Below are 13,154 nucleotides of genomic sequence, written 5' to 3' on the forward strand. Positions count from 1 at the left end.
ATGTAGGTTATTTTCCTATTCTCCATAAAATTTTTATATTGCAGTTGCGTAACATGCCCTTATTCAATTGTTAAAAATAAAATGTGAATTGTAATTTAAGAAAATAAAAAAGTTATTCATAAATTAAAAGAAAAAATTTTCACTCTTATTTTTTTAAAAAGAATATAAATAATCAACAGTAAGAAAAATGAACAATAAAATAAAAAGCATATATATTGCTTTTTAAATTTAACTAATACAATAGGAATATTGTTTATTTTTCCGTATATTTATAATAGCCAGATAATGCTACTTCTATGTTATATGTATGCAATTATTCTTGCTATAAGTTTTTAAGATTTTAATATAACTGTTTACAATCTATTAAAAATAAAATGACTTATATTTATAACAAAATGAAATTTTTTTTTTTTTTTTTTTTTTATTAATCTACAGATTAAATAGCTATTTATTTAGGAAAAAAAAAAAAAAGAAAAGAAAGAAAGAAAAATGAAAAACAGAATATAAGGAAAAAACGGAAAATAACAGAAAAAAGTGGAAAATAACGGGAAAAAGCATAAATCTTATTTAATAATTTAATAAATGAATGTCTAAATAACCATAAATATCAAAAAAATGTGTATGGCAACGGTTGTTGCTATTATTGTTGTTGTAATTGTTGTTCTTGTTATTTTTTCTTTATTTTTAAAATGATGCAATTAACATTTATTTCTGAACGTTCAGAATTTTTCTTTATTCTTATATATAAATTCTTCGAAAGTCATTTTTATTATACGATTTTATTATGAACGTTCATAATTTTATTAATTTATTATTTATGTATGTTAAGGAAAATGAAATTCATTTTTATTATACGATTTTATTATGAACGTTCATAATTTTGTTAATTTTTTATTTATGTATGTTAAGGAAAATTGTTTTCTCTACGTGATTTATACTATTAAAAAACTGCTTTCCTAAGGTATAATATTTAACAAAATTATGCTGCAATCACTTATTTTTATGTTTTCCTCCCCCACTTTCTCTTATATTAAAAAATTAAGAGAAAAAAATGTTAACTCATAATAATTGAGTTAACTTTATGTACACATATTACGTTATATATAGAAATATATCAAGGCTAATGTATAATCAGCAAATAAAAAAAAAGAAAGATTTCCCCATTTCTTGATATTGAAAAATTTATATTTCATGGTCAGAAAAAATGAACGATAATAGTACATTAAAAAATACAAAAAAAAAAAAAAAATATTATTATAATATTTATCTGCATTTCGGTAAAAATATTAAAAATATTATAAGCTACAAAAAAATACATAATAAATCATTAAGTAACATAAGCTCAATGAATAACATCAGAAATTGTAGATAAAAAAATAAATATATAAAATATATAAAAAACAGGTAAAGGAAACAAAATATGAAACATTTTGTGTTTCATAATAAATGTACTTTGTGCGCAATTTTATTTTCAAATATCCCGTAAAAAGGCAAAAAAAAAAAAAAAAAAAATCCAAAACGGTTGATATTTATAGTCGGGTATACATGCACATACATACACACGCGCATATATATATAAGTATGATATGGAAAAACTAAAAAAAAGGGGAAATGAAAATTTTTGCTAGTTGATTAATACTTTGTAATTTTCAACTATACACAAGAGATCCTTAATTTCTAAGAAAAAATCAGTAAAAATCAAAACAACGGAACGTCAAAATCTAGAGATCTTCACCTTGAACATCTCTCGTTTCTTTATCGTGACATTCCAAAAACTGATCTGATGTCATTTTTTCTTGCAAACCCTCTATTACATTTTTAATGCCCAGAATATCACATAAAATGAGGAAAATTTGATTTTTAATATTATTCGTTTTTTATGTATCTTGACTATTTTTTATCATTTCCACAATTATTTGCTTATCCACATGATTGTCTTTACAACATGTGAGTAGTTTCTTTTAATCTTCGTTAAATTTGTTCCTATCTACTAATTTTAACTGGAGTGAGTTCATATAATATTGCAAAGTGTTATTGGAACGAGTCATTTCTTCAATTATTTTATTTTTGTCCTTAATTTCACTTTGGTATTTTTCTACATCCACTGTTAGCTTTTTATAATTTATTATAAGTTCATTATTTTTATCTATTCCTCCCTGTAAATATCTTATTTTGTCGTTCAGCAAATTTATTTTAACATTGTTTTCTTCTTTTATTGTATTTATGATATTTTTGAAATATATTTTGGTCTCATTTTTTATTGAAAAATCCTCTTGCATCTTGTATGAACAGCTTTTCTCGGAAATAGGTCAATTTCATTTTGTAGTTGTATCATGTATGCATTTTTTTTTTCTTCCAAACAATTATTATAAGCCGCATTGTTGTTTGCATAATTCCTTGACCTTTCATTTTTTGTATAATAATTTTTTTTTATCCCCATAAATAGAGTTACATACATTATCATCACTAAGCTTGCTACTGTTTCTTAGTTTATTTTCTTCTGTATGTATATTTTGCGTACAACTATCTTTACCATTTTCGCCCTCTGTAAAACTATTGAAAATGGTATATGTTCGGTTATTCACCTCATAAAATTTATTATCTTCTTTTTTTATAATTATATTATTATTATTTACGTGACTATTTTTCTTATGTATAATATCTTCATTCTGATCATTTTTTTTATATGATATATAACACTATTTTTCAAATTTTCATTATTCCTTAAATCGGTTCCCAAAGGATTTTCTTTATCATTAAGATGAACATAATACTGCGCTTCTTCATGTTCTACATAAATATTATTAGTTTCTCTTGTAATAATCATAGCCGAACCTTTTTCCTCTACATTGATGGTGTAATTTCCCCTGTCGTTCTCCTTTATTTTTTGCTTTTCATTTTGACCAGCATTATTATTATTACAATTATAATTATTTTCCACATAATTTATTTGGTCCTCTTTATATTTGTGCTGCTTAAGTACTTAGGCATTATTATTCATTTTTTGTAGCTTGTCTATTTTTAAAATATTAAATAACAAATGTGCAATACTATATTCATATTCTACTTTATTCATAGAAGTAAACTCCCTTTTATCGATTAGATTTATATTCAAAAATTTGGTTAAAATGAGAAAAATGTATTTACTCATGTAAATAAAATCTAACAGGAAAAGTTTTTTTTTTTCTGATGTATAATAATTAATTTTGTACGCATAAATTAGTAAATGAACTTTTTCACTGTTTATGAAACTATTAAATACATTTATATTATTAACAGTTTCTTCATATAAAATATTTTTTACTTTTACTGTTTTTTCTTTTTCCTTTTCTTCACTATTTAATGATACTACAATTTTAATATCGCATTCCGTTTGAGACAATATTTCTGTACTCCCAGAAGTGAAATTTGTTCCCCCTTTTTGTATACCCTAATTAGTACTACTACTGACATAACCCTCTATTGGGTTGAAGCCCTTATTAAAATATATATTATCATCCTCAGTCAATATAACAAGGTGAATGTTCTGCATATCCTTATTAATTTTATCCCATGCATTTTGCATCTCTTTATCTTTTTATCTTAAAAAAAAAAAAAGAAAAAATAAGGGAATATAATATAAGCATGTTATCATTCTTTTGTACTCTCGCTTTAGAATAAGTTATTGTTCGTATGAAGATTATAAGCATATATATACATATATACACACATACAGTTATAGATCACATATTACATATTTTCCCTAGTGTTGCGGCCTAAACTATTTATATGAAAAAAAGAGGAAGAATTCGTATATATCCAAAAAAGCAGTTTTTTATGTAGTCCACAATGAGGTTATGTATACAATATATTCCATTTTTGTTCTTTTTTTTTTTTTTTTTTTTTATATTTCTTCAAAAATTGTTCTCTTCTACTAATTATTCATGCAATGTTACGTCACAGTAATGTATAGATATACATAAATTTATGTATGCATTATATGTATATTTTTAATTATTATACACATTTTTCTTTTTTTTTTTTCCTCACCAGTTGTAATTTTCACCCATATGGAAGCAGAAAAAAAAAGATTATTTATTCTTACATACATATATTCATATATGGGATGGATACATACAATATATATTGTAAGAGTAAAGGTAAATTTACAATAATTGATGGTCATAAAAAATTTCTTTTTGCCTCTTCATTTAAAAAACTTTGATATGAAGTTTTCATATAAATAAATATATTTGATAGCTACATACCAATTAATAGTGCACATTTTATAAACATCTTTTCAACAATTTAGTAATATCTAAAGAAAAAGTGAAAAGTGTAGTGAGCATATATTGGTACTTGTTGCATATGTATGTTTCATAAGCACAAATTTGTAGTTAAATATATACTTACGTAAATACATACATATATATTTACATGTATTTATAAAATAATAAAATTAAGTGAAGAACATGGCGAAGGTTAGTATAAAAGACTACGGAAGCATGTGTCAGTGGTTTAAAAAGCTGAGCACGAAAAAAGTTATGCCGTTACTACCAGAAAAAAAGGATGAGAGATTAAAAAAGTTTACAAATTTTTCTTTATATCATATAATGGAAAAGTATGAATTTGTGCCTAATTTTCTTTTACATACTGAATACATGTATCCAATATTATATGATAACCCTGAAGTTTTAAGACAGTCCTACTTCAATCATTATAAGTTTTCTAATACACCTAATGGAAAGAAGGATATACCAACGAACAGAGATGATCCTGTAATACAAAATAAGCCAACATCACAATTAGAGGAAGGGGGGAAGAATATGGAGCAGGAAAAGGAGAAGAATACGGATAAAGAGAATGAGAAAGAGAGAGAGAAAGAAAACCGAAGAATGGAACAACATAGCAAACAAATTAAATAAACTTCAAATCAGTTATGAAAATGTGAGTTTTTATTGTTAGTAATTACTATTTGTAAAATTCACTGTAAACTCAAAGACATTTTATAATGTTGTCATTTTTTTTTTTTTTTTTTCAAATAGCTTTTTTCATTATATAAATAAAGACGCCCATTTGTCAACTTGGCACTTTTCTCACCGTTTTCCACAACTGCTAGTGCCCTTTTTATTATTTTCGTTATTTTTTTATCCATTATTTTCGTTGTTATTTTCATTACATACACATTTTTTCATTACTATAGTAACAAGCTAATTAAATTCCAGTTCTTTTTGTTTTTACAAAAATAAAAAATAACTTAAAAAAAATAAGGAATAATTTGGGGGATGTGAATTTAGCTTATTTATCCCCCAATGCAATCTTGATAAATAGAGGAGCAGGAAAAAAAAAAAAAAAAAAAAAAGAAAAGAAAAATGGCAAATATGGCAATAAATGAACCTGTAGATATTGCTAGTAAAATGTGTTAATTTGTTATTTTTAAAAACCCAAAAAGTGTTTTTTTTTTTTGTATTTGTTATATAATCGCAAATGTTAGTACTCTATGTATCTGTATGTGTTGTTTTTTTTTTTTTTTTTTATCTGATCTCCTATCCGTAAGTTGTATTTTTTTTTTTTTTAATAACATCAGTTCATACTAAAATATGCGCAATGTGCAAAATGCTGTATCCATGTTTCTGCGCATATTAAGAAGTGGATTCGTCCGGGTAGAAGGGCGTTACAGTTATAATATACTACCGTATGCAAGCAAATATATACGTATATACGTGCACACCCATATATACATATATATATATACTTATGCATGTGCACGAACGAATGCTCAGAATTTTCCTAATTAATCAAACGATTGTACATTTCTTCTTCGTCCACTATGGTTTCCTCCTCACCGCGACAGTGTTCGTTAGAGATTTCCATATTATTATTATTACTGGAACTACTGATTCTATTATTATTATCGATAGTATCTAGTTCATTTAAAATTTTTTCTTTTTCACGCTTTTTACTGCTGATGTCCTGCTCACCGTCCGTGTTAGATGTACTTGATAAAAATTCTAGAACCTGTGATCTTTTTTGGTAACTTATATTAATTTTATATGAGTTCGGGTATTTGGTCTTTTGTGGCCAATTCAAAACAATTTCTATAAAATCTCTTATTGCGTAAGATAGATTAAGTGTAATGTTTCCACCATTAGCAGTAGTTTTATTAGGATAATGAGTGTTATCATAATAGGTATTTTTGAAAAAGAAAAGAAGAGCAATAAAAAACGAAGATGAATGGTAAATTTTATCCTTTTTATATGTATAAAATTTAGGATATGGTCTAATTTTTAGTTCATTAATAGTTTCTAGCTTTTTAAATAATAATCGAATTTTACTCTCAATCCATCCTTTCCATAAATTATAAATGGCCTCATCCGTTCCCATAATTTGTATATGTAAGAAATGCTTATATGATGAAAATAAATTTAGCGGTTCTAAGATGTTTGCCCAAACACTGGTACTCCCACTAGAAGTAGCTGTAACGGTGGGTGTACCACCCTTTATCATTTCGTTATTATTATTATACATATCATTAACATTACTCATACTGTTCACCTGATTCATGAAAGATGATAGGTCCTTCCCTGGGTTCTGTTCCATATAAGTTATTATCGAATGAGCACGTTTAAACTCCTCTATTAAAATACTTCTAGTACAATACGTAACATTATGAGTGGAATTCATACAAGGAAAGGCAGGAGTAATAATTGGCATTACGTGCAATTTATCTTTGATATTTTTCTCAGGATTCCATACAGGGAAATTTTTCAAACCATCCACATTATACATCTTTATATTTTGTATAAGAACAGGATATTTCCAATTCCATATAGAATAGACTCTAAAAAATTTGGTAATTAGTTGGCTTATATTATAATTTGGATAAAGTTGACATACTTTTGCTGTTAACAATGCCCATGATATTCCTCCTAAAAATCCTAGGATATTACTATATATACCTCTACTTTTTGCCCATAATTTTATAAACCTTAATGTATTTCTAAAATTCTCTTTATTAGGTACAGAACTTAGTATAATATCTGCTACTCTTATACCGTTCAGTGATCTGACTGTTACTTCATCTAAATTTTTTAATATATAATCATTATCTAACGTATACTGACAATCTTTTAAGGTTCTATATGGTAATGTGGCTAGTAATAAATCAATATCAACATCATCATATATAAATTGAATTATAGGGGTATATGTTTCTGGTAATGCTTGCAATTTTCGTACATTCCTATCTTGTTGTAATTTTAAATAAAATTCATTAAAAAATATTTGTCTTGTTATATTTTGAGGTGCTAGAAAAATACAATCAATATCACTTTTCGGTGTTATCACACCCAATCTGTAGGAACCAAATGTGTACAAATTACCATGTATATGTTTTGCTTCATCTTCATTTATTCCTTGATTAATTGATATCTCTATTACAAATTCATGAAATAATTTATTTATCATACCTAATACTTTTTCTCTCTTTTTTAATGCATATTCTGTTTCAAATAAATTATAACTTTTTAATAATTCTAATACATCATTTCCTTTTTTTAAATCCTCTTCTGTTGGACTATTTAATGATATAGGATCAGATACACCATAATCATATTTTTTATTTTCATTTATGGAATCTGTATTAGTAATAATCTCTCTTCTATTTAGAAATAATACGCTCTTTTTATCTTCTATACATTTATTTAATGCCCCTTCTATATTGTAATTTAAGTAATTTTCTTCATTCTCTTCTTTTATTTCTCTTAATTCTATCAAGTCCTCTATCGACTCATGGCTCCGCAGTAAAAAGTTGCTGCTCTCAACTAAATTCTCACTCTTATACACAGTTTGCATTTACGAAATATGCACACACAATCATGCACACACAATCATGCACACACAAACTTGCACACACAAACTTGCACAGACACAAAAAAAAATAAATAAACAAAATAAAATGAAATAATAATGACGTGAAACAAACGAAACCTAGTAGCGTTTAAAAAAAGTATAAACGTATGCAATAAGGACCTATTTAAACATATTCAGTACACATATACAATACACATGTACATTAATCAAGTATAATAAGCAGGTGCAATACAAACAAATAACGTTTTAGGTGAAGAGGAGAAAAAATTTTCAAGAATAAATAAACGGTAAAAATCGTAAAAACAGAAGAAATGGAAAATGTTCAAATTAATTTTCTAAAAATGGAAAACACCAAGGGTGTGGTGTAACAAGAAAAACACTGCGAAATGAATGGTGGGAAGTCCACACATGTATATCATATTAAAAACTGGTAAAAGCAACTTTCTAATTAAAAAAAAAGAATAAAAAAATTGTAAAAATGTGCGAAATGGCATAAAAAGGTGTAAAATGGTGGTGCTTATACAGATGTATAAACAAGTTACCACGTCTACTCAAATGGATACAAAATTATTTATCAATTCTCAAAAAAAAAAAAAATTTAAATAAACAAACATAAAATTTAACCACATTTCTAATTAAAAATTAGTTCGGTTAATAATTAACTGGTACGTGAAAAGAAAAACTGGAAAATCGGGTAAAATTTTAATTAAAAAAAAATAATAATAAATACAATACATGAAAAGTGTTTCTAAAGTATGAAAAATTAAAAGGAAGAAGTATCATTTGACATTAGTTTTGTATTCAAAAAAGGAAAAAACGTCCATATAAATCTGTACATAATATATATTTATGTATACATGTATACGTACATACATACTAACTTAAATACGAACAAATATATGTGTACAATACAGTGAATAAAATTTTGGCCTTCTCAAATTTACACGAAATACTCATTGTGCATAGAACACTTATATACGTTTTAAATATACACACAAGTTTTACCTATTACCAAATGGACTATATTATATATAATACATATTATTATATGATAGGTAGCATATATGAAATCATGATAATAATTTATATATATGTTATATATCAGACGATATTAAGTAAATCATATAAACCAAAAATACAAGAAAAATGGCATTAGTACATTATCATTTATTGCTATATGGAAATAAGTAATTATTTTCATTATTACTAATTCAAATATGGGAATAAATAAAAATTACTACATGGTATTATTAAATAACAGTGCGATAATTATATGGGACGCTCTTCCAATGATATATGAATGTATATATACATCTATATACATGTACATATATATATGTGAGTATAATATGTATTTATTTTAAATGAGGCTACTGTTGATGAAGAATACTTAAATACCTATTTTTTTTATTATACCTTTATCTTGTTAAGAAGGCGTATGATATTGGTACCTTAATATAATACAATCGCTGCTTTTCTATCCTTGAACATTTTTCATAATACTTAAATATAATATATATTAAGCATATTACGTATGTTATGCATATAATGTTATATGAATTTTTTTCACTTAGTCGTTTATTTCTAGTTAAATTTTCTTTTTTTTTTTTTTATGTTCAGCATTACACATGTATGTTTTTCTTAATTTAAGAATTATGGTCCGTTTTGAAATGTATATATATATTTATCTATATATACACATATTTATATATACACATCTTTATATATACACATTTTTATATATACATATATTTATATATACATGTATTTATATATACGTGTATATATAAATACTTATATTTATATACATATATTTATATATACATGTATTTATATATACGTGTATATATAAATACTTATATTTATATATATATATTTATATATACATGTATTTATGTATACACGTATTTATAAATACTTATATTTATATATATATATATTTATATATACATGTATTTATGTATACACGTATTTATATATACACGTATTTATATATACACGTATTTATATATACACGTATTATATATATACACGTATTTATATATATACGTATTTATATATACATATATTTATATATACACGTATTATATATATACACGTATTTATATATATACGTATTTATATATACATATATTTATATATACATGTATTTATGTATACATACATTTGTATATAGAAATAAACAACAATACGTAAAAGGACGCTTCAAAAAATGAAGAAAAAAGTAAAACTGCATGATGTAGTAACATAACATAAAAAGATCTTTTAACTCCAAAAAAAAAAAAAAATAGCTTCAATTAAACTTTGGAAAAGAAGAATTTATGGTAAAATAAAAATGCATATCCCTAACATCAATAATTGTTATAATAAAAGGAGAGAAAAAAAAAAAAAAAAATTCACATTTCGCAAGTTCTTTATTTTTTTGTTTCCTTTTATGGAAAAAAAAAAAAAGTGCTTTTAACTTGTATAAAGTGACATCGTCTATCCCCTACTTTGCCTTTTTATAATTCTTCCGCAACGTATATATATAAATATATATATGTATGTATATACATATGTATATTCATATATATATTCGCGTTCCCACATACAAATATACACGTATTCTACATGTTCACTGCTATCTTCGGGCACAAGTGATTTTCATTTTATAAGAAATAAAAATACGTAATTTTTTTTTTTTTTTTTTTATTCTTTTTTTCAGTTTATTTTTGAAAGTCTATAAAGTTTCAACAGCTCGCTTACTTTATACACCTATAAAAGCATAAATAGAACACTTTGGACGTTTTAATAATATATTTATTTATTTGTTCATTTATTTGTTCATTTATTTGTTCAATTATTTATTCATTTATTTATTCATTTATTTATTCTTTCATTTGTTCATTTATTCATTCATTTATTTATTCTTTCATTTGTTCATTTATTTATTCATTCATTTGTTCTTTTATTTATTCATTTATTTATTCTTTCATTTGTTCATTTATTTATTCATTTATTTATTCTTTCATTTGTTCATTTATTCATTCATTTATTTATTCTTTCATTTGTTCATTTATTTATTTAATTTATTTTTCTCTTTTGTACGCACTTAAAAATTCGCAGTGTTTACCACTACAAATAAAAGGGTGAATTACAAAATAGCAGGTACAAGAGTAATGTATAAATATGCATTTATGTATTATATCATAAGTTTATGCATCATATCACCTCAATATATATATGTAAGGACTTGTTCGTGCACACACTTATAAATTATGCATACGTGCGTACAGTGACATATGAACATGCACACCTGCAGGAATTACGCACTTCTTGAACGTTAGATTTTTTGGTTTTTTAAAAGATGTACGGAATTATTTTAAACAATTTGAAAAAACTTATATCCACATTTTCATCTCGTAATATTTCAATATTGTTTTCAATATATTTTCCTTTGTTTACTGCTAAATAACTTGACAAAAGGGAAAAGTAAATTACTCTGTTCACATTTTTAAATAAATAACTTGGCAACCTATTTAAAAACATATTATAATAATTAATAGCTAGAAAAAATAAAAAATTTAAATTAAGAAAGTAATAGGATGCCCATATATCATAATCCGCCATAAAAATGGAAAAAATTGAACTAACCAAAAAATAAAAAGTATACAAATAATAAGCATTATTCGTAAAATAGTAATTGGTAACTTGTAATCCTAAGTAATATGATGAAAAAAAGGAAAAAAGCAAAGAAAGAAACTTTATATGATACTTGAGTATTATGTTATATTCTAAATAATTGGAAGATGTTATTAAAAAACATGTTAAGAATATGGACAAGCTAAATAACACAACGAAAAATATTTTGGATGTCTTGGTAAATCTTAAGTAAAATTCATTAAAATAATTGTTCACAAAATGTAGGTGAAATTTATTTAAGTGGTAGAAGAAATCGTTAGAAATATAATTCTGATCCTTTTTATTTTTTTTTTGAACCAATTTATAAATTATATGACTATAAAATAAATTGTCATTTACTAAAAATGATGATCTTCCTTTTCCTTGTTCACTTCTGTTCCTCTTACTAATACCTGCGAAATTAATAAAATTTGCCTTTCTATTATGTAAATTCTTTCTTTTTGAGTTGTCAACATATATGTTGTTTCCGATGAAGCTACTGTCAGAACAATTTTTATAACCTTTTTTAAAACTTAACATGTTATTCCATTTTTCTTTATCAGAAAATATCTTCTTATTACATCCATTGTAATTTTTTAACAAGCATAAATTATTACATAGCACCATAAAATTACACATTTTTTTTTTTTTTCTCTTTTTAAAATGCCATCACTTACTAGAAACTTCAATTTCATTTTAACTCTCCGAACAGGCTGAATTTGCAAATGTGTGCACATATATTATGTATATCTATACCATATATATGTATATTATATATTTCCGCACTATATATGGGTGTATTAAATATTTCTATATCATATAAATGTATATTACATGTTTATATATTTAATTATTATTTTTTTTCTGCTTGAAAAAAAAAAAAAAAAAAACTTTTTTTTGGCGTTTATCCAAAATCTTCACTTGTTCCTTAGGTGTTTTTTTTAAAAAATGTGTAAGAGCTTAAATTAAAATTTCTTCAAACGTACTTACTCGTTTATATATACACATATATTTATGTGTATATATGGGTGTTCGTAGTCAACTTCCTGTGAAACTTTTCTTTTCTTCGCCTTCCGACTATTTTTATCATATACTTATATATATGTAATTCTATACCTGACTAATTCTATTTTACGAACATAGGTGGTGTGCCCTAATATTTTACTCCTTATTTGACGACTACCTCCTTTTACATATTTTCATTGTGCAAGATGGAATAAAAAAAAATAAAATAAAATAAAATAATAGGTAAAAAAATAATTTACCTATGACACTTTTTTTTTTTTTTTTTTTTTTTTCTTACGTGTTTTGTACTTTTTGCAATAATTTTTGAAGCTCTTTTTGTAAATTTTTCACGATTAAAAAGGGCTTTTCCTTCTTTCTTACAATATGTTCGTTCTATTTTATCATCATATATGAATAATATATACATATGTATATATTTATTTAAACACATTTCTATACTTAATTGTACACTTCTTCAATCTTCATTTCACTGAAATTTGTTCACTGTACTAAAATCTGTTGAACCTTCTTTCCGCCTAAAAACTCGTTAATAATTTTCATTTTATTTTTTTATTTTCAAAGAATTTAATTTTTTTCTTTTCGTTACGCATGCACCTACAATTTTTAGCCGTCAATAA

The 13,154-nt window shown here is 24.4% G+C and overlaps 4 protein-coding genes across 4 annotated transcripts; 1 reads left to right on the plus strand and 3 right to left on the minus strand.

Annotated features, from left to right (window-relative positions):
- Positions 1-1,961: 1,961 nt before the first annotated feature.
- MKS88_003715 (uncharacterized protein) lies at positions 1,962-3,565 on the minus strand (the record flags this gene model as incomplete). The annotated part of the gene is made up of 5 exons (XM_067216833.1): positions 1,962-2,279; positions 2,457-2,553; positions 2,637-2,971; positions 3,068-3,348; positions 3,457-3,565. The coding sequence occupies 5 exons, from the start codon at positions 3,563-3,565 to the stop codon at positions 1,962-1,964; spliced, it is 1,140 nt and encodes a 379-aa protein (XP_067072527.1).
- An 886-nt stretch (positions 3,566-4,451) lies between these two features.
- MKS88_003716 (uncharacterized protein) lies at positions 4,452-4,904 on the plus strand (the record flags this gene model as incomplete). Its single annotated transcript, XM_067216834.1, has 1 exon — positions 4,452-4,904. The coding sequence occupies one exon, from the start codon at positions 4,452-4,454 to the stop codon at positions 4,902-4,904; it is 453 nt and encodes a 150-aa protein (XP_067072528.1).
- An 865-nt stretch (positions 4,905-5,769) lies between these two features.
- Positions 5,770-7,833, minus strand: MKS88_003717 (poly(A) polymerase PAP; the record flags this gene model as incomplete). Its single annotated transcript, XM_067216835.1, has 1 exon — positions 5,770-7,833. The coding sequence occupies one exon, from the start codon at positions 7,831-7,833 to the stop codon at positions 5,770-5,772; it is 2,064 nt and encodes a 687-aa protein (XP_067072529.1).
- A 3,357-nt stretch (positions 7,834-11,190) lies between these two features.
- Positions 11,191-12,150, minus strand: MKS88_003718 (uncharacterized protein; the record flags this gene model as incomplete). Its single annotated transcript, XM_067216836.1, has 1 exon — positions 11,191-12,150. One exon carries the CDS (start codon positions 12,148-12,150, stop codon positions 11,191-11,193), a length of 960 nt encoding a protein of 319 aa, XP_067072530.1.
- Between the last annotated feature and the right edge of the window lie 1,004 nt (positions 12,151-13,154).

Source organism: Plasmodium brasilianum, chromosome 11 (assembly GCF_023973825.1).
Source record: "Plasmodium brasilianum strain Bolivian I chromosome 11, whole genome shotgun sequence".
NCBI lineage: Eukaryota > Apicomplexa > Aconoidasida > Haemosporida > Plasmodiidae > Plasmodium > Plasmodium brasilianum.